This window comes from Diprion similis, chromosome 14 (assembly GCF_021155765.1).
Source record: "Diprion similis isolate iyDipSimi1 chromosome 14, iyDipSimi1.1, whole genome shotgun sequence".
Classification (NCBI taxonomy): domain Eukaryota; kingdom Metazoa; phylum Arthropoda; class Insecta; order Hymenoptera; family Diprionidae; genus Diprion; species Diprion similis.
The window spans coordinates 11,153,127-11,173,518 of NC_060118.1; the positions used below are offsets into that span (position 1 = coordinate 11,153,127).

The following is a 20,392-nucleotide window of genomic DNA, read 5'->3' on the forward strand; positions in this document are numbered from 1 at the left end:
GAAGCGACCTCTTAAAATTTTTTTATTTTTGAGCTGTCCTTTGGAGTGGGCTCTTGAAACATGAAAAACTAACATTTTGTCACACGAGACTCAAGAAAAAAAAAATAGCCGATTTTTTTTGCGCTACCCTAATATATTTATATATTAATATATATATATGTATACGGTACGGAAATATAATAATGAGCAGCCCCGCGTGCTGAAGTGAGAAAAAAGGGATGATAAGAAGAAGGAGAGAAAAATGGGAACAAAAATGAGCAATGAACAATAATAAGGGAGAAGGAAGGGAGAGGGAGACGGAGAGGAAAAAGAGGGGGAGAAAAGTTTTTTCCCTCCAGAAGTGTGCGGGGCCGTGAGAGATGAAGGAGGGAAAAAGGCCGGGGAAAAAAGGCGAATAAAATATATATCATACTTACACGTGTATATAACTTCTACTATAGGCCCATGGAATACAGACCACCCCTCAAATCTAAGTAGGGTCTCCACGGCGCGAGCTGAGGGCTACGAAATCGACAATAATTTGATCCTTTGGCGCCACTACAAGTCACTCGACTGTATAGAACGATCTTGTTCGACGAGGCGAGTTGAGAGAGAGAGAGAGAAAGAGAGAGAGAGAGAGCGAGGGGGGGGGAGGGTATAAGGGAGAGAGAAAATCGCGTTTATTCAAGTCTTGAAAAAGGGAGAACCGCCTGCCGTCTCCAAGGACAATAGACAATTGTAACTAAAAAAACGTGGCAGGTAATAGGATAGTCGAATTTTTTTCCACTCCACTCCATCGCTTATTTCTGATCCTTATTTTCATCCCGCGCCTCTCTCTCTCTCTCACTCTCTCTTTCTCTGTCTCGAGGCAAACGATGAAGACGATTTAGTCGCGCGGATGAAAAATATGTTAATCTCCAGCCGTACCAGCGTCGATTTTTTTTCTCCCGGACTAGCCTTTCACCGTTCGAATTTCCCGCGCGGGCAGCGATTCGCTGGTGCACCTATGACGTCAGAGCTCACGCGCGCAGCGCCACCTGCAACTGAAATATCGTTGTTTCGGGCGTTTAAACTGCGCGAAAAAAAATTTCTCAGGTACTTATTCCGTGAAGGGAATATTTATAAAACGCAGAAGTGAACTGGCCGGCGTATCGATTTCACTTGCGTTATTTTCTACACCCTATACTCACTGGTCTATTCTTGTATATTCATTTCTTTCCGTTTTGCCTGCGCGTCGCCGGATCCCGGCTGCGGGTTACCCTTTTTGTTTTCCCATTGTATTACGCTTTTTGCCGCTGATCTTTTTCTCCTCTCTTTTTTTTCCGCCCTGCAACGAGACCCGGTTTTGGGGTCGTCGCCGTATACCGACGGAGGTAGGTACCTATAGGACCTATACCCATACCTCGGCGGGCGGTTGGATACCGCGAAAGATTCAGGAGCCGTGTAAAGATATTAGGTAGAGGCAGCATGGAAACCCCATCACCTCAAGGCTCGTAAATTTCAAGGAGCTGCCGAAACTCAACTCCGCACCATCCCCGGACCTCCTTTCCTTCCAGGTCGAGACCGACTCCATCCCGACGCCCACCCCCATCCCCATCCCCATCCCCATCCCACTTTCCAACCATCCACCCCCACCCTTAGCTCACTCTCTATAAGAATATACTGCAACCAGTGCGTCTTCAATCCGCGTACATGCTTCTCTCCGCACCCTTGACGACCCTTATACACGATACATCCACCCCTAGACGTGTGCGCCGATCTGGAAACTGCAGGTTGCCAGTTTCAATGACAACAAGGTGCGCGTGCCAAAATCATTGTCTTTAGAAAAAAAAAAAACAGATGTGAGAACGATTTTTATTTCCGTTTGTTGTTTATTGTTTTTCATATTTTTCTCCATCTCGTTAATTTTGTCGTCTTGAATTTTGATAATTATTTTCTTCTTGAGGATGAGCGAAAATTTTGGAAAATAGAATAGTCCGAATATCTGTCAAAGTCAATCCAATTTTTACTAATAAAAGTTCTAGTTCTTAGGACACAGGGTGCGTTTCTATCGTCGTTCTTAAACTACCCGAAGCAATAATGTAGTCAGATTTATATTTTATAAAGTGTATAATATTGGGGACGGTGATCGATATCAGTATGAGTAAATTCTGGTATGACACCGTCGAGATTCGTACGAGCGTGTTATGTAATACGGAATTTAACTTAATTAACTGTAGGCATAAAGGACTGTTCGATTGCTTCTGACAAACGAAAATTTATCCCTCAACGAAGGAGCTGCGTACGACCGCAGATGCTGGAATGATTAATGTAAATTTAGGTAGTCGGGGGTTGCGCACAATCCTGCGACGTAATGCACTGTGTAACGTATCGATATTATACGAATAGCTATACATACATGTGTATGGGGTATTCCACGCCAACTCGACCAGTCTTGAGCCCCGACCATTTCAAAATCATTTCATGTTTTTTTTTCTAACATTCTACTCGGTGAAAAACGTGACCTGAATTTTTTTCAAATTTTTTTATTAAACCGTTTATTTTTTATAAATATTTCAAGTCGATTGCGAATACTCATTTTTTTAAATTTTTTAATACTGGTCGAGTTGGCGTGGATTAACCCATATAAATTCATATAATACATGAGGACGTACATTTATAAACAATGGTGGAATCTACATATCGCGTAATATCAATTAACCAGATTCATGTCTGGCGACCGTCGCTATTTCTATCTCTCTGAATAAGGCGTCAACGTAATTACGATGGTACGAAAATCACTTGCGTTATATATTTTGCCAACATTATTATTCAACGTTTCATAATTATTCAATTTGTTGTTTAGAATCAATTTTACCAAAAGAACACATTTGTTGTTGTATAGACAGTAGTTATCATATAAATACATCCTTTGCAAAGTGGTTGCCTCAAGTTTCTGATCACCTTAAACAAATATTATGTTTATGCATAAAATTAATCAATAAAATAAAACAGAAAAAAGAAAAAAAAAATAATTATAAACCGCTCTAAGGAAATTTACTTTACACAATTTTATCAACAAGTCATCGTGATTCGAGGCAATTATTAATTAAACCAATCACTTGACCAAGGGATTGCGAAACGCTTTCTTTTTTTTTCTACTCTCTTTTGCATCGAATCGCGGTAAAATTAGTGTGAAAATATGAATTGATACGGAGGAAAATTGCGAACGGGTTTCCCGTAAGATTGAAAAATTATTGGAAGGGGGCGGTATTTATAAGAGCGTAAAAACCGAGGAGGCAAAGCTTCTTCAAAAGTTGCCGCAGGCGCCAAGGCGAGAAAAGAATAAAGTTTTCTCCGTGTTCATTTCTTTTCTTTTTTTTATTTATTTATTTATTTATTTTTTTCTCACTTTATCTCCTTTTTTTAATTTTTTCCCACCCCTTGTCAGGCGGCAGCGAAGCGCGGTGCGATTTTTGGCGGCAGGGTTCGTCCTTTTCCTTAAGATGGCGATAAACTCTGCTAATAACTGCCGGCTGAAGGAGTTTCCTCGTGGTTCTGTTTTATTCAGCTATTATTATTAGCTACAACAATACTTATATTATTATATACACACCACACCTCTAATCTTCCCCTGCGAGTGTGCATTATGTTTATTTTTTCCTGGGTCCAGTTCATTGGTAACCTTTCGTTTCGTTCCATCTCGGTGGAAAAAAAAAATAAATAAAAAAATAAGGAAGAAGAAAAAAATTATTAAAGAGTAATCATGACGGTAATAATAATCAGAATGTAAGAATAAAATGAAAAGGGATGACGCGAAGCTCGGGAAAATTTAGGGGAGATTAACCTCGGGAAAGAAAGCGTTACGGTGAGAGAAAAATAAGAATGTGTTAAAAACGTTAATATTACACAAATAACTTAGTTGTGATTCACTGAGAGAGAAGATAAAAAGTTTTTTTATTTTGTGTAAAATAACATTTTATTTTGTATCCCTTAGTTCGGTTTGGAGGGAAAAGTTTGTTCAAAGTAATCGAAGTTTCATTCGATTTTCACAAAATGGAAGTTGATCAGTTTTTCTCGATTTTGAAAAATTGAAGAGAAGAAAAAAGACACGATTTTCACAAAATGAAAGTTGATCAGTTTTTCTCGATTTTGAAAAATTGAAGAGAAGAAAAAAGACACGATTTTCACAAAATGAAAGTTGATCAAGTTTTCTCGATTTTGAAAAATTACAGAAAACCAAAAAACTACCCTTACTTCTCAAATTCTACCGAATAGATTTTACCGCAAAAATAGGCACCAAATATCGCTTCATCGATCTTAAATCAAAACGTTATAAAACAGCGTATTATTTCACAATTAAAAGTTGTATGTACATTTCTTCTACTGCATACATAATATTGTATTTCGACAATGAAAGAAAATTTTATCTCAAATTTAAACAAAAACTTTTCCCCAGGCTTGCAAGTGTTGGTGGTGGAAAAAAAAAAATTACCAGCCATACATCATGCGCATTGATCCTTCGGCCCTCTCTAATTGTAAGCCTGTTTCCCTAAGAGGAAGAGGAGGAGGAGGAGGAGGACGGAAAGCGAAGGAACGGCCGTCAGAACCAAGGATCTCCCTGCCATTCCACTGTAGACGTACCTTTCATGGAAAGTTCTGAGCCCCCTCGTGCTGTACCTTCTGCACCTGGAGCAGCTATCGGATAGAAGAGAGGAAGTTGAAGCACTGCCAGGACTCGCCGCCTCCTCCCCTCGTCCTCGTCCTTGCCCAAGGACCCTCCGGGCTGCAACCTTCCCTCGACATCCGTATCGGAATGTTTTGAGAATTACCCCGCTTAACTATCTGCTCGAAAACCGAGGGGTGAAGAGCCGCTCGTCTTCGCTTTTTTGGGGAAAACTTTACGGATTTGATGAATTGCACCCGCGGTTTACAATATTCTCCAAAGTCATCCGGAAATTACTTCTAATCCCTGGCACCTCGCCTTGAGAATTTCGAATCTCTAAACTCTCCGAGTCATAATTTTAAGTTTCTTACCACCTATTTTATAGCAATTTTTTTTATGTTTGGACAAGTTTGAAAACATATTTCTTTGCCGTTTTTTAATATTCTTGTTTTTAATACTCGAGGGTAATTATTCTCATATAATGTAAATTATTGTTGTTAAAAACAAATCGTGAAAATTTAAGGAATAAATAATTTCCAAGGAAGTTATTAAATTCTAAGTTTTCGGGGTCGATGATTGCGAATCTGAAATCGGATTTTAAAAATTCAATATGGCGGACGCAGATTTCAAGTTCGGTCGAATCCGGAGAAAAATAGAGTTTTTTGACTGGATTCGATCAAATTTCAAATTAGAAATTAGAAATTCATAGAATACTATCTTGTTATAAAATTCAACTCAGAAAAATAATGTGTGACTCAAAGAGTTAATCTCTCTCGTTATAACACTTTATTAATTAACTAACAAGTTTTGTTTTTTAAATTCGATCTCCTAAATTATTTTTAAATCAGGTCGAGTTTATCCCCCGAAGTTCGGAAAATATTTTCTATAACCCTACGGAGTTTTATAAATTCTTACCAAGTCTGGGTTTGGTGGAGTATTTTTAGAATCTCATGAAGTCTCATCAAGTCTTTCGCTAAATTCAATGTTATAGCTTCAGTTCGCGTATAACAAGTCGGTATTTTCTCAATTAAGGTATCAAATCTGGATCAGCGGAGAAATCCAAGTTGAGCTTACTTAAGCTCTGTTTTCTGCAATAAACAAACTGAGGTACAATACGGGTATGCGAAATCAGGGAAAATTAAGAACCGAATACTCCACTCATTGATTATAAACTTCTTTTTTACGAACCTAAGTTTCCGAACCTTCCATCTCCCCATTAAAAATCACCTTGTGGATAATAAAATGAAATATTTTACAACATAAATAAATAATCTAAAATCATCAAATGTGTAAATAACTAAGAAGTTATGCGTAGGAACGAAAAAATGAGATAGAAAATTATTGTAGGAAAAAAAAGGTCAAATTCCGCATTTGCGATTACAAAGGTAAAGAAGAACGAAAAAAAAAAAAAAAAAGAAACGTAGAATTTACGAATAAGACTAATTTTTATGTTATTGTTGTACTTTAAGGAGGTAAATAGTTTCAAATATAACCAGTGTAACAAAAAAAAATTTTATTTATCAAAGTGAAAGAAGAACGAATTTTTCAACAAAATATTGCTTTTTTCAGTCTTATATAAAAATCTCGATAAAATAAATAACTGGCGCCAATTTCGAACAACTACGTTTTCCTTCTGGGATCGAGGCATGAAATCTTACTGAGAATACACAAATGTGAAATGTCAAAGGTAACATAACCAATTGCCAAAGCTAATTGGACTGATTATCCAGACTTCTCGGTACATGTGATAATTTCTATGGAAGATATATTATCTCAATTATCGGTTTATACATCCCTGATAATTGGCCCAATGATCAAGATCCGGGAATTCCGACAATCCTAAATTGATTCAGGCATTATTCGTACGCTAAATTATATATTTGATACTCGCGTGGGAGAAATTCCAGTGAGAAGAAGATCTCGGCACAGCGTGTGCCGACTTAATAAAATGAGACGTTTCGACGCAGGGAATAAGCATTGTTTGAAAGAAGATTCGACGAACTTGGTCCGAGTTTTCCTCCTTCCCCTTCGAGGGAAGAAAGCTGGCGAAGTGCGCTACCAGCTCCGTGCAAGATGAGTGTAAATAATATGCTAATCCACCTGCACCCCGAACCTCATCCCCCTTTCGATCCACCCTCGATGTCTCTCCACTTCTGAGAGGCTGCTCCTATTTCTACGTAATCCGTCGCGGAAGCGGACTAATGCAGGAATCTGTTATTTAAAAAGAGAGAATTAAAAGCCTTCGCTGCACCGAGGTGAAGGCTGAAAAACAATTTCAGCTTTTCGAAGGAATCCGAGATACGCCTCGATTCTCTAGGACTTAAGCTTTCATTCATTTTATTAGAAGATAATCGCGCATTGAATATTTATCCAAATGTTTGTCTAAAAAAATAAAGAATCTTAAATACAGTGGAATTATAAAAGGAAGTTTATCTGAAAAATCTTAAAAAATATATCGCGAATAACGTGCTGCCTTGGATATTATGGATTATGAAAGATATTATCGGATGTATTAATAATTATCTACGTTAGTTCGGGACGCAGTAAAATTGAGGAGGTTTAATATCAAAAGCGACCGAACATCTGGAGGAGACGCTCTTTATTTTTCCCAGTTGGCGAAGCCGGTTGAAAGCCGGTCGAAAATATATAGTTCTTACTGTAAATTGCTTCTTCTCTTATTGCTGCAGAAGGGAAAGATTAAAGTTCAATTAAAGATCGAGAACAGCTTGGTGCGGATTTCAGATGTCTGCAAAACCAGAATTAATAAATTGTTGCGCATCTCGTTGTCTTATTTTTCAATCTCATCCCATCTCTGTCTGTTAATATCTTTTCTATTCGAAACGGGTTTTCTTTTTTCGTGGTAAAAATAATCCACGGATTATAATTCACGGGGGTGAAAACTTCGGCGGCGGTATAGGCAAAAATTTTCAATACGTGTTATAAATTGTTCGGTTTTAATCAATCCCTTGTTTAATGCCAGTAAACCCCTCTCCAGCATGATTCATTATCACCGACATCATGAAGGATCATTAATATTATTCCTCAGACAATGTAACACGCTTTCGCACTAACCGTATAATAAAAAATAGACATCCCAACTTAACTTAGTTATTGTACCTACGCGTGTACATAGTAGGTATGACTACATACCTATAACCGCGTTATACACACCAAGTTGAGCGAGCTGCTGTCCACGCAATTTCTGCACTGTATCTGATGAACCGCGTGCCAGCGATGAAGACGAAAAAAAAACGGGGAGGAAAAATGGCAAAAGAAACACGGATAAAAAGAAAGAAGTGAAAGAGGAAAAAAAAGGGGCGCGGGGGGGGGGGGGGGGGAGGAAATACGATCGAGATGAAAATGGAGAGGAAAAAGAACACCGTAATCGTGTCTTTCGCATTTTATAATCTCGCGTCTGACGTCTAACTTTGACCGCATGAACGTAGAATTTTATGTACAGATATCCGAGTTATATCATTCAAACTTTTACAAAGGCAATAGCTTAGAGGTATAATAAACTCTCGTCGTGATCTGAAATTAATTAATCACTCTTCTCCGCGGGGCTCTTAATCGTTATAATCTTTCTAAGATCGATCGTTGGAAGTTGAAGGAGCGAATCGTTGGCTAGAAAAAAAATTACAAATAAAAATAAAAATAAAATATTGAAACGAAGATTTTCACTCAATGTTGTCAGCTTTAACCGGCAATTTTTTTTTTTTTTTTTTTTTTAACTCTTCTATACATATTTATCTGCGAATAAATGCGCAATACATGCGAGGAGGCGAGTGTGTCCATAAAGTACATCAATTTCAAGGGTCAGTCAGCAAGACGAGCAAGGGTGGAAAGAGAGTGTGCTTGAAAAAGCGAAAGAGGGTTCGCTTATACCGAAGCCCTCCGAGCCGGCGAACCCGTCGTGAACAATCATAAAAACTAACGGTTCAGGGGCTGGCGGGGGATGTTAAGGAAAAACTGGCATCCCATACCGAGATGTAAGAAAATGAAAGATCTCCCCTACTCTCTTAATTAATAGCTTATTTACATAACGTTTTTGATTAATTCAAGATAAAAACTATACATACGCCGCCATTAATCAAACGGTGATGTGTACTAATGATTGCGATCCCTTGACTCGACCTCATAGCTTGACGAATGCAGGGGTAGGTACGAATATCCATCTTTTAACCCTGCCGCGTACAAACGTTTGGATAATCTGTACTTGATACCCACGGAAACAATTCGTCAGCGTTTCCTCGACGGTTATTTTCTTTCTGTTGTTGTTGCTTATTTTTCTTCTTTTTTTTTTTGCATCTTTTTTCTCTTCACTTTTTTCTTTCTTTTATCACAGGAATTATGCCCGCGTTGTGCTTTCGACTGAACGTGAAATAGATTGGAATTATCGTCCGGCATTCAAGGGTCAGGAATAAATTCAGGTTTAAATTTACATTCAGAAACGGTGAGTGGCCGTGTGGTATGCCCACCCGTTTATAGAACAATTACACACGCTTATAACCTCACTGTGTACCCCGGAGTGCGATAATCTAATTATCGCTGTTGGACCTCCTGTTAGTGACTAGAAAAGCGTACAGTTAGTTATAACAAGGGAAACCAGACTCCAACTAATAATAATACGGACTCACCGCTGTGAAATCGTTAAACCACAACGCTGTAATACTAACGGAGATAACATATTATTATCACAGAAAGTTATTGTTTTGCTTGAATTTTTTATTCTGCGAACTCGTAATCAACCATAATAATATATATCTCAATCTCTGAAAACGGTAAGAAAATTATTTTTCCAATTATTCCCGAACGAATTTGATCGCTTTCGAAGAATCAATATGGCCGATGTCGTCCCGTTTCAAGTTTTATTTCAGCTGTACAACAATATTTAGAACTTGCTCGGTAACGAGCGCTATTTTTCGGGAAAAGAAATAATGGCAAGAATATTTTATCGGTGGTTTTCGTGCACTATGTAAGCCTGCGAGCGTAGAATTTGACTTTGAAAATCCTGTGTCTCGTTCGAGCGAGCCATCATGCACTGATGTACTATACGTTGTGCATATTAAGGTTGACTTTTAAGCTCATTAAATTTCGTAATTCGCGGTATCCTGCAGCATCCAAAGGTACAAGAAGTTTCTGCTTCTCTCTATAAGATTTAAATTTCAAACGTTTCAGCCGCACTCGGTTTCTCTATAGTTTTCGCTAATTATGACCAGTTTCGAGGAGACAACCGGATTGTGGCGAAGCGAAGGGTTGATGTGCTCGGTGACCGCGATTGTGGTTTGATCATTAGTCGCGTATTATGTCCGCAGACCAGAATTTGCTCATTGTTGAAGACGTGGGAGCCGTTGAAGTGGAATAAGACTGGGCGGGAAGATTCTTCCTCGATTTGAAGAGCGATGCGCTGCCTGCGGATCTATCTGGATAATTTCTATACATCCGGGGCTCGATAATAAGGGCATAAGGGCGAATAATACGCTTCCCCGGATAATAATTCCGCCGGCAGTAGAGAGAGGAAAGTCCAAAAGTCTTAAAGATCTTCGAACTCTTCAAAGAAGCCGGCGACGCCATCGCAAAAGACATTAAGAGGTGACATGAAATTTCCCAAGGTTTGATTATTACTCACGCTCAATTTAACTTATAGAGACGCCCGCCAACGCGAGTCTCTTACCCGTCCAAAAGGCATAAAGGCATCCTTCGGCATAATTGATCACTGAATAGAAACTCACCCTACCAACCTTCCGCACTTCGCTCCTTTTCTCATTCTCCTTCTCTTTCTTCTTCTTCTTCGGATTTCTCAACACGTTTTTCATACCCTAGCTATGCTATTTCACCGAACCCTTCGTTATATACTCCCTTATATAGTTTCGATTCGAATACCATTCGCGAATATCCACGTATGTTTATTGAAAGTCAACATCTGCTATATCGGAACTTACAAGTGAATCTTATTTAATTATAAAACTCATTTGTCACTCTCGTTTTTTTTTTCTATACCGATTTAATGTTACAAAATATGAAACTGACAGTTTGCACCTGGTTTACCGTACCTTGATACTCATAAACCTTTTCTAAAGCTAAAACCTTTTACTATCTTTTCGATGCCATGTTGCTTATGATTAAATACACCTCTTTTTTGGATCCCAATTATCATTTTTACAGATTTCAATGTCGAACTCTTAGCTTTAAACTACCTATCCTTCGATATTTGATTTTACAAACCGTATTGTAGAACGAAAATTATCGGGATACCAGATTCTACATTAAAATTAATATAAAGACGATGTTTGTGACAAGAGCTAATGATTGAAGGTTCAAGTATTGATACAAGTTGATAATATTCATAATCAGTAATTATTAAAACATGTCTTTCAATATTGGCATGCGAGTTACCAAAACATGATCATCGGTTTATCGGACGATGAAAGAAAAGCTAGTTTACCGGCAATTGATGGAGTAAATTTCGTTCAAGATTACAGATAGTACAGTGCAATATTTCAGGACAGAACAACGGAGGTGAACGGAGGTTCGTTTTAAGTAGTTTCCGACTTTCCTATCGGTAATAAAGAATTTTCTTGTCGCTTTAACTCCGGATGAAGGCTTTGAATGAAAAAGAAACTTTACAATATTGTTTGAAGCGATTTATTTTGATAGTGGTATATTATCTTTGTTTTAAAAGAACATTTATATCAGTTTATTGACATTGCAATTTTAATTCGCCGCCGTACTATAAAAGTTAATTTACATTCTTCATGTATTTTGTACTAAGTTCAACCAATTCCGACCATCGTCGGCCGCTGAAGCCGGGATTCTGATTTGGACCAGCCGAACGGAATTTTTATTATCCTCCGCCATCTCGTCGTACTCCGCAGTGGTGGGTACAACTATGGTGGGACCATCTTCACCGTCGTTGTAACTGTAAACTTCCTCGATATGTTCGGCTGCCTCGGTTTTGCATCCCATTACGTCACTCTCAGCGAAATCAATCTATGAAAAGAAGAAATTCAATCGTGTTTCATCATTCAATACGATTTAAGCTTTCATTTCGAATCATAAGTCTTTTATTACCTGCCCGTCAACGACAAGGTGCTCAACTGCCTCTTCAGCAATATTCTCTTCCGATGGAATGCTCAAAACATTTTCGTCCTGATATATCTGAGGACCGTCTTGTATGATCACGTGATCTTTCAATTCGGTTATATACAATTCTGTCTCCTGCGTCACGGAAGCAAAGTTGCATGGATCAGTCTCATCTTATTATCAAAACTATAAAGTAAAGGGGTAGTTGTTTTTAGGTCAGGATAGGAAATCAGGAAGATATTAATGGACGATGGATTAGGAATGAAATGAAGAAGTCAAATAAAGATAAATAATTTATAAAGATAAAAAAGCACACCTGCTCATTGTCATCGCCTTCCATCAAGAGTTCCACATCGGCATCGGGTAAAGTAATAACTTGGTCGTCATCTGTTGTTAATCGCGGTTGATTCACGACAATCGTATCGTTCAAATGCCCCTGAGTGGAGGAAAAATGTCAGATGTAATTAACGCGAAAGGTTTTTCATTTTTCAAAATACCCGAAAGAATATAGATTAATTTATTTTCTACCTGTGTTTGCATGTGGGTGTAAAGCAAAGGTTTTCTCATGAATCCCATTCCACACACTAAACATTCATACGGTTTTTTATCGCTGTGTATAAATCGATGCGCATTTCTGTTGTCCCTACTGTTAAAGGCTTTTCCACACACCTGAAAAGGGTCATTTGGAATTTTGTAATCATGTCAAAATGAATATTAGGCTATTGAAATAAAAAGAGCAGTGATGCGCTGACTGAATAACTCACTTCGCAGAGATAGGGTTTTTCGCCTGTATGGATGCGCATATGCTTCTTAAAATGTTCAGGATAAACAAACGTCGCTGTACAAGTCGGGCATTTAAACGGTCTTTCTCCTGTGTGAGCTGCTTTGATATGATAATCCAAAAGCCTACGTCGTTTAAATCCTTTCCCACAATCGTTACACTTGTATCTTTTGTCGTTATAGTGCGTTGCACGTTTGTGAGACTGCAGATTCGACCTTTGACTGAAAACGAAATTCAATTATGAAGCTCGTGATTATTTCCTCTCCACATTTCTCTAAGTGAAAGTAAAATCTCCGAACCGATTCCTTTCATTAATAATCACCTGAACGTTGCTCCACAGAATTCACACTGGTATGGTTTTTCTCCGGTATGTGTTCTCTCGTGATCCCGTATCTCCGCCTTGCGAGCAAAAGCTTTATTACATATTCTACATGTGTATGGCTTATAACCGGTGTGGACTATATTGTGAACCTCGAGATTATGCGGTGAGCCGAACGCTTTTCCTGATGACAAATGAAATCAGGTCAATAGTTATTGGAACCGTTGAACTTTTGGTATTTCGTAAGAAACGTCAGTCTTATTTTTTGCTCAAACTCACCGCATTGATGACAGACGTACTCCTTTACTCCATTATGCGTTCGTTCGTGCTGAGTGAGGTTCTGCTGGCTCAAAAATGACTTGCTACACTGGCTGCACTCAAAAGGCCTTGGCCGTACTTCATGAGTCTTTACGTGCGCCTTGTAAGTGTATTTTGAGGCAAAATCTTTGCCACAAGTTTCACATACATAAGGACGAACTCCAGTGTGAGTGTTGATGTGCTCCTCAAGTAAATTTCTCGAACTGTAAACGAATTGAAGATAAAGTAAAAAGGGTGTAGAGTAAAATTGTGCAGGCTTACGCGAAAAAATAAAAAGATCTGACCTGTATCTTTTTCCGCATGTTTCACAGGGCCAAGATTTAGATTGAGGATAATGAATTCGTTTGTGTATCCTGAAGAGCCGTAAATTGCTGAATATTCTATTGCAGACCTCGCACTGAAAGTCTCCTTCCTCGTTTGCTACGTGATCATCAAGGTGAACCGAAAGCTCGTTCCGTTTTCGAAATTCCATGCTGCATATGTCGCAGATGTACAAACGCGCGTCGTGTACATTTTTCAAATGCGTCATGATTGATTTCGCGTCACCAGTCCCTCGTTCATCGTCATTTGTACACAGTAAACACGTGTAAACACTGCCGACTCTTACCACCATCTAAAAATATACTCGATAAAAAAACTAAACCAGTGATTCAATTCATCGATCGCTTACCGGCTCTTGAACAGACTCTGAAGACTTGTTGATGTTTTTGCCTTTTTTCGAACTAGCTTTGCGCCCTTCCGTATTCTCACTATTCTCCTCACTTTCAGTCTTTATGGCTATAGGGTCGACCTCGCTGCATTGATCGGTCGTCAAATCCTCGCTTCCAAAATCTCCCAGATTATCTTTGGACGTCTCATCGTCCTGCGAGTACAAAACAATTGGTTTTCAAAGAAGAATAGAATTCTCCTTTTTAAAATACAAACAAGAATTTAATTCGCATCTGTTATCGCATACCTTATCCACGTCGTCATTGTCGAGAATTTTTTTCACGCTGATATCTTTCTTCTTCAATTTCTGGTTGACTTTAATCTTCTCCGGTGACTCAGAGCTCTGTGTTTCAGGATTTTCAACGTAATCATGGTCATTAAAATCTTCTTCCTCTGGATAAATTATATTTGACACTTTCCCAATTGTTCTTTTGTAATTGGTAAATATTTCCAACTTTACTTCTGCTAGTCTGCCTTCTAGTTCATCAATCTGTAGTAAATATAAATAATTTTAATCATTGAAAGACCTCCTCACTAATATATTGTTTATGTTTAACATCGCTTAATTATACTCACCTCGTTAAATAACTTGTAGCACTTTTTACACATAACAAGAGAATGCGCCGTATCTTCGGTTAATTCTACATCGAGTACGGAACATATCGTATCCACTAAAGGCTTCTCTGTAGACCCGACTGACGTCGATCCAAATATTCGTACACTGTTTCTTGTCGATACTCCAACTTTGCTGTTGCATATCAAACAGTGTGTACAATCTTTTTCCCCATCGGCTGTCATCATTGATGCTGCTAAAAAGCGTAGAGGAGATATAAAATTTAATTTAACGCATAAGGAGTATCAAATTGTGTATAATTCTTTAGGAATAAATCGGTATCGTTAAATGAAACTGAGGAAATATGTAATATTAGGAAAATTTTAGCTAACCTGACTTCAGTCAAGGTGCGGTTCATTTCGGTGATATTTTTTATTTCTACCTTTGATAAATAACGAGGTATTAGGAAGTGGAACGCATTGAGGTTATTCGGGTTTTTCATATTGATTAGTGTAAATAAGCGAGTAAAGCGAGAAACTGGAATCGCAAAGTGCAACGTAGAGCACGAAATAACCCTACGATCGAAAGACTTATACATATCGGGTGAAGTACGTGGTGTTAGAGGAGTAAATTTCGTGCGAAAAAATATATTTAGCTTCGTTAAATTACATGCAAGTTTATAATGAAGATATAAAAAGTTGCCAGCACTGACTTGTAACTTTAGTTCTCGTCAACCCCAGAGATTGGCAGCGACCAAAAATATCAGAGAAACAACCTCCTCCTCCTTGTGGGCAGCACACCATTTACATCCCCATGATCAGAGAAAGACGCCAGCAGTCAGTCCCGTGATTCGACTATCGAACGAAAATTCTCTCGAAAAGTCCCCTGGCCGTCCCTCTGCTAAACCAAATAGAAATGCAGTGACGATAGAAGCGAAAACCGACGACCGTACAAGAGTGATGACAAAATGGCGGCGTCCGATTCGCCTCTTATATCTTCGCAATATAATTATCAAAGTAGCATTATCGTCACAGCGATTATACGATAGGTATTCAAATTCTGCATATTTTCACTCATCAACAATTCAAAACGTATATATATATACGTACGGAAGAATGAAATTATGGCGATACGACGATTGGCAGCAGCTGCCTTACGCCATCGAATAAAATATAACAAAGAGAACTGCCTTCCGCGTGTTTTTCATTCGTGTGATGTTCAAGTGGCTTGCTTGGATGAGGCTGCCGTCTATTGATGTTGTTTGGTTTATGACTCAACCGTCGTCAGCCCCCCCTCCTCTAGCCACGCCGACTGCTTAAACTGCTTATGCCATTGCCATACCGAAAAATTGCTCAACAGCCGGCGGGAGTCGCGCTCACTTCAGAGCTATAGACATATTTCACAGCCATCTAGATCGTTGAATTAAAAGCCACAATGGTCGACGACTGTGATAATTGCCAGTGTGGTGAAGTTCGGTAAAGTTTGTATCTCCATATCGCCAGTTTTATTGATATGACGTAACTTGCTGAATATAGTTTATTTCTACGGTGATGATAAATACCTATATTATTAATAATAGTCGATAACTTGAAGCGGTAAGTTGACAGAAATAATTTCATTACACTGTCTAATTTCGTGGTTAGGTTGTCGCTGGTCCTCCATTGATTTTTATGTCTGGCATTGCTCTACGTAATACCGCCCCCTAGTTTTACTATTTTAGCATACATTCGTGTACTAAATACACTTTTCACTTTCATCTCACGACTTTCTTCGTTCTCCACGTATTTTCATCCTCCTAAATTTTTACTGCATCCATTATCACCACATACTTGCCTCGACAACCGTCTCCTCATGCATCGACCTTCACTTGAATACAACTATCTGCTACGTTTGATTGAGTGAAGCTAACAAGTTTTGCTTAAAGAGATCAATTTATCAATTGTACTTATCGACCAATGCAGCCGATGCTAAATATTTACCAATTATTATGACCATAACAACTGCAATAACAGTAGAGTCTATCCATTTCAGCTGACGCACAACCTGATCGGTTACGCTGGAAAATGTCGTACCCAGGGCAACCGCCTATGGGTATCCCAGGCATGCCACCGATGCCCTATATGGTCGGTGCTCCGCCACCTATAATTGGAAGTGTTATGCCAATGCCTCATGTAAGTTTGTAAATCCATTAAAGGCCTCAAACTAATTTCTACACATTTTTGTGTTGATTCATTAATATTTATACGTCACGATTTTTTCTCAAATCTTATATAGATGATTCCGACACCAGTTTCTGCGATGCAGACCTCTGCACCTGCCGTTCGTTATGCTCGAAATCCAAACCGGCACGACAATAATCGTCGGCGGGAGAGAGAAACGGGACCTCCAGTGACCGTTTTCGTTGGTAACATTATGGACAGAGCACCCGATGTTATGATACGTCATATACTAGGTGCATGCGGTCATGTTCTCTCCTGGAAACGAGTCCAAGCATTTGGATTCTGCGAATATGCTGGACCAGATGCTGGACTCAGGGCTGTCAGACTGCTTCACGATATGGAAATTGGAACTAAAAAATTAGTCGTCAAAGTTGACGCCAAGACTAAGGTTGTCTTGGACCAGTTCAAAGGTGCGGAAAAGTTGCTGAAATATTTGTTTCGCGTCTTTACACACCGTGAAATTCTTTGGAACTGTTAAATGTTTGATTCCCAAGTTCAAATCACTTATTTGACTATGTGTTTGAAACCTTTTGCTCAATGTTTGGATGTTTTATTGACAAAATCGAATAATACCGATTCACAGCTGAAAGGCGAAAGAAATTACGAGGTGGACAATCACCACTGCAAGATGAGACTCCTAGTGAAGGTCTGGACGGTGAAGAGGGTGACGATTACATGGACGAGGGAATGAGGGTCATGGATGCGGATGCAACCACTCGCATCTCCCAAATCATTTCCGAGCATGCGACAGAACTTGAAATGGCTCAAGTTGCCCCAGGTGATGAATTACTCGGAATTTAATTGTCTGCTTCATATAAAGATCGGCATCACGTCACCAGTTGTTTAGAAATATTTGAACTAACACTGTTTTGACTGTTCAGAGGAGCATCAAACGAAAATGGTGGCAAAATCGTTAAATCTTGACGACGCGGAAATAGAAGAAAGCAAGCGGGACCTGATAACGAGGGAAATTGGCAAGTTTCGGGAAGTCATGAAGGTAATTAAGAATTATTGTTGCAAGTAACGATCCCAAGCCTGTCGTATCCTGATCTCTTGCTTGTTTGCTCCACAAATTGACCACTCTTTGGTAATGCGTGATTTTGATGAAATGAAAGTGATATGACTGTGTAGAAAGGTGCATATAAGTATATTCAGAAGGAAACATTCAGAATTCGGAAATATCCAGTCGAAATTATATTTCTGCGTGCCCTTAGCATTTGGTATTGATCGGTGGAACAAAATTATAGATATTTGAATAGCGATGAAGTATTGGGCTTCATCTGAAAATAAAACAATGAATTATGTGTGATCTGATGTCAAAGTATAAAGGAAGCAAAAGAAAAAGAAAACGAAGATTACATTCCCCCGGCTGATTATTTCACGCGCAGTACCCAAGTTCAATGGAAACAGAGACGAGTTAATAGTTGAGCGATTGATTGACTGAAATTTGGCGCGAGTGGGTGAATAAATTGAATATCAATGATATCGGAGAGTTGGTTTATTTTTCATTTTCGTGAGTAATTAAGTAAATCTTTTAATTGATGTATGGAATGAATGCGTGGTACGTTAGCTCTGAATAAATGGAGCCGTGACTCGTTGCTGTATATTATAATGACAGGCAGCGTGCGTCGCACACAGCAAAAGCACACGTACGTCTAGGAATGCTGTGTGTGGGGACCACCCTCTTACTCGCTCATTCATTGGCTCTGAAGGGAGCTAATCACAGCACAGCCCTCGTATTTTCGCAGGCAGCCTCAGCCTCGTCGGTAAGTCAGTGCATATCCAAACAAAAAACAAACCATGATGAAAAAAAATTAAAAAAAAAAAAGAAAAGAAAACTAAAACCAGCTAAAAAATCCAACATGTGATCGTCTCGTAGACGAGATAAGCTAAACTTAGCGCGCCAGTCTTAGCTGAATTCTAGCATAGACTTTTGCACATTTTTATTGAACTTGTAGATTGAAAATAGGTAAATAATTCAAAATATAATACAGAAAAATCTTTGAATCGACACGGATTGAAATTAATTTTAATCACCTGTTTTATAGTCGCGTGAAATGTTATTATTTCTTTTTTATATTCAGTTTTGATATAATTTGTCCTGTTTTTTTCTTCTCTATTTCTCTCTCTATCCACAATTTTTGTATCAGTCTATGGATGGATACAAGCTTTGGGAACGAATCGAACTGAAGAGTTTTGTCTCAATTACTTGTTCTCTTACTATAAATATTGTAAAAAAAAAAAAAAAAAATCTCATTTGACAATAATTCTCTATCATCAAAGTGGCGACTGTTCAGTTGTTGTCTTTATTTTGTGTAAACAGCTTCTGTCAACGTTGCGATCAGACATGTACGTAGTACCTAGGTACGCGCTCCTACGTTCTTCGGTACCGCCACACTGACCGACCGTGTCAACTTCACACCGTGAGTAAAAGTACACAACCATGAATCACCACAGAATCATTCGGTTCTCGTAGTTTTTCTGTTAGCCAATCCCTGCAAGCCTTATCCTAAAATATTCAATTCTCGCGTGTTTTTCCCCCCATAAATCCAAATTCCACCGCTATTCATCATATCCATATCATCATCTCCTCGCACAATTACTGTCTTCTTATCGTTAGCCTAATATTTTGGGTTATTGTATGGATGCGCGGATAGTTTGCCGTCATTCTAAGCAAATTAATCGACGGTCTTAGTATTCATTTTTTCTAATTATTCTAACAATAAAGACAAACTTAAAAGACTTGAAAGTACTTTCTAATCTGTGACGACAATATTCTGTTTCAATGTATAAGCTTTTACAAAAAAAAAAAAAATATTCAATAGTAATTTACAGTTTTTCGTCAAGATAAGATTGGTGCAACTAACCAAACAGTAACCCATGATCGATTGGTCTCTCCCTATGTGTTAAAGAAAGGTGGAAAAGAGCAAAAAAAAAAAAGGAAAAAAAAAATGTTGATAAATTAATTTAAGAACGGCGTTGATAGGGTAAGAGATTGGGGGCGTTACGGGGGTGGGCAAACTATTGTGCATTTGATATCCAACAGTTTGCTGCATCAGCTGCCGCGTATAGCCAATAGCCAGAGAAGGATTCAGTGTTGAGAAAAAGAGTCGTGAGACACAGAGTCACTGATCGACAGATACAGAGCAAAATCAAATGATTGACGTTTTGACGGATGGTTCTCTTCATTGCGACAACTCAGCTTCTGATCGGTATATCAAAATTTTATTCTAATACATAATTATTTTATTTCAATTATTACATATCATTTACCTGTAAATACTCAAAAAATGAAAATATTCTCTAAATGTTAGTCAGCTAGCATTTATTTTTATTATCACCCTCTTTGATACTGCAATGATTATTGTGTAGAAAGTATTGAAATAGTCAAACTGGCACATATGCAATGTTGTGAGTACATTGGGTGTCATTTTATATTGTTGCGTTATTTTCTTGGGATATATGGTAAAAGTACAAACAGATAATTGAAAATAAAAATAGAGCATACAGATAAAGAGAAAGAAGGCTTAGATTGTAAGATTTATCGTAAGTTTAGTATCTCACAAATTGTTGTCTCCAAAAGTTTGTACCTGCACTTAGGTACTTGATATGTTAACGAGATATCGTGTTAAGATGCCGTGAGTTCAGCAGGCTCCAGCGGAGTGAGTATACCTCATCGACACGAAAAAATTCTTACAATATTTATATATATAGATATATATATATATATGTATAATATGATATTTATTCATTACTGTACATAAAAACAAATTAGCAATCGCTGAAA

At 38.3% G+C, this 20,392-nt stretch overlaps 2 protein-coding genes across 5 annotated transcripts in view; one reads left to right on the forward strand and one right to left on the reverse strand.

Annotated features, from left to right (window-relative positions):
• The window catches only part of LOC124414746 (RNA-binding protein 25), a 65,853-nt gene that overhangs the window by 41,740 nt on the left and 3,721 nt on the right, over window positions 1-20,392 (forward strand). Inside the window, exons 1-5 of one of the 2 annotated variants that reach the window (XM_046895797.1) lie at window positions 15,758-15,981; window positions 16,418-16,557; window positions 16,661-17,015; window positions 17,189-17,383; window positions 17,487-17,602. In XM_046895797.1, coding sequence (XP_046751753.1) covers window positions 16,450-16,557; window positions 16,661-17,015; window positions 17,189-17,383; window positions 17,487-17,602 — 774 coding nt within the window. In that variant the 5' untranslated portion in view covers window positions 15,758-15,981; window positions 16,418-16,449. Of the gene's footprint in view, window positions 1-15,757; window positions 15,982-16,417; window positions 16,558-16,660; window positions 17,016-17,188; window positions 17,384-17,486; window positions 17,603-20,392 lie in introns of those variants that run through there. The other variant, XM_046895796.1, reaches the window with a different exon arrangement.
• LOC124414748 (zinc finger protein 300-like) lies at window positions 11,254-15,350 on the reverse strand. Of its 3 annotated transcripts, none has more exons than XM_046895802.1 (12): window positions 15,099-15,350; window positions 14,410-14,639; window positions 14,081-14,323; window positions 13,796-13,987; window positions 13,410-13,738; window positions 13,087-13,328; window positions 12,811-12,991; window positions 12,472-12,709; window positions 12,236-12,376; window positions 12,024-12,143; window positions 11,696-11,842; window positions 11,254-11,614 (listed from the first exon to the last, which is right to left on the reverse strand). In XM_046895802.1, the coding sequence occupies exons 1-12, from the start codon at window positions 15,187-15,189 to the stop codon at window positions 11,378-11,380; spliced, it is 2,391 nt and encodes a 796-aa protein (XP_046751758.1). In that variant the 5' UTR covers window positions 15,190-15,350; the 3' UTR covers window positions 11,254-11,377. The 3 variants fall into 3 exon arrangements, with proteins under 3 accessions (XP_046751758.1, XP_046751756.1, XP_046751759.1); XM_046895800.1 differs by having other exon boundaries at window positions 14,410-14,642; window positions 15,099-15,349; XM_046895803.1 differs by lacking the exon at window positions 15,099-15,350 and adding an exon at window positions 14,779-15,031 and having other exon boundaries at window positions 14,410-14,642.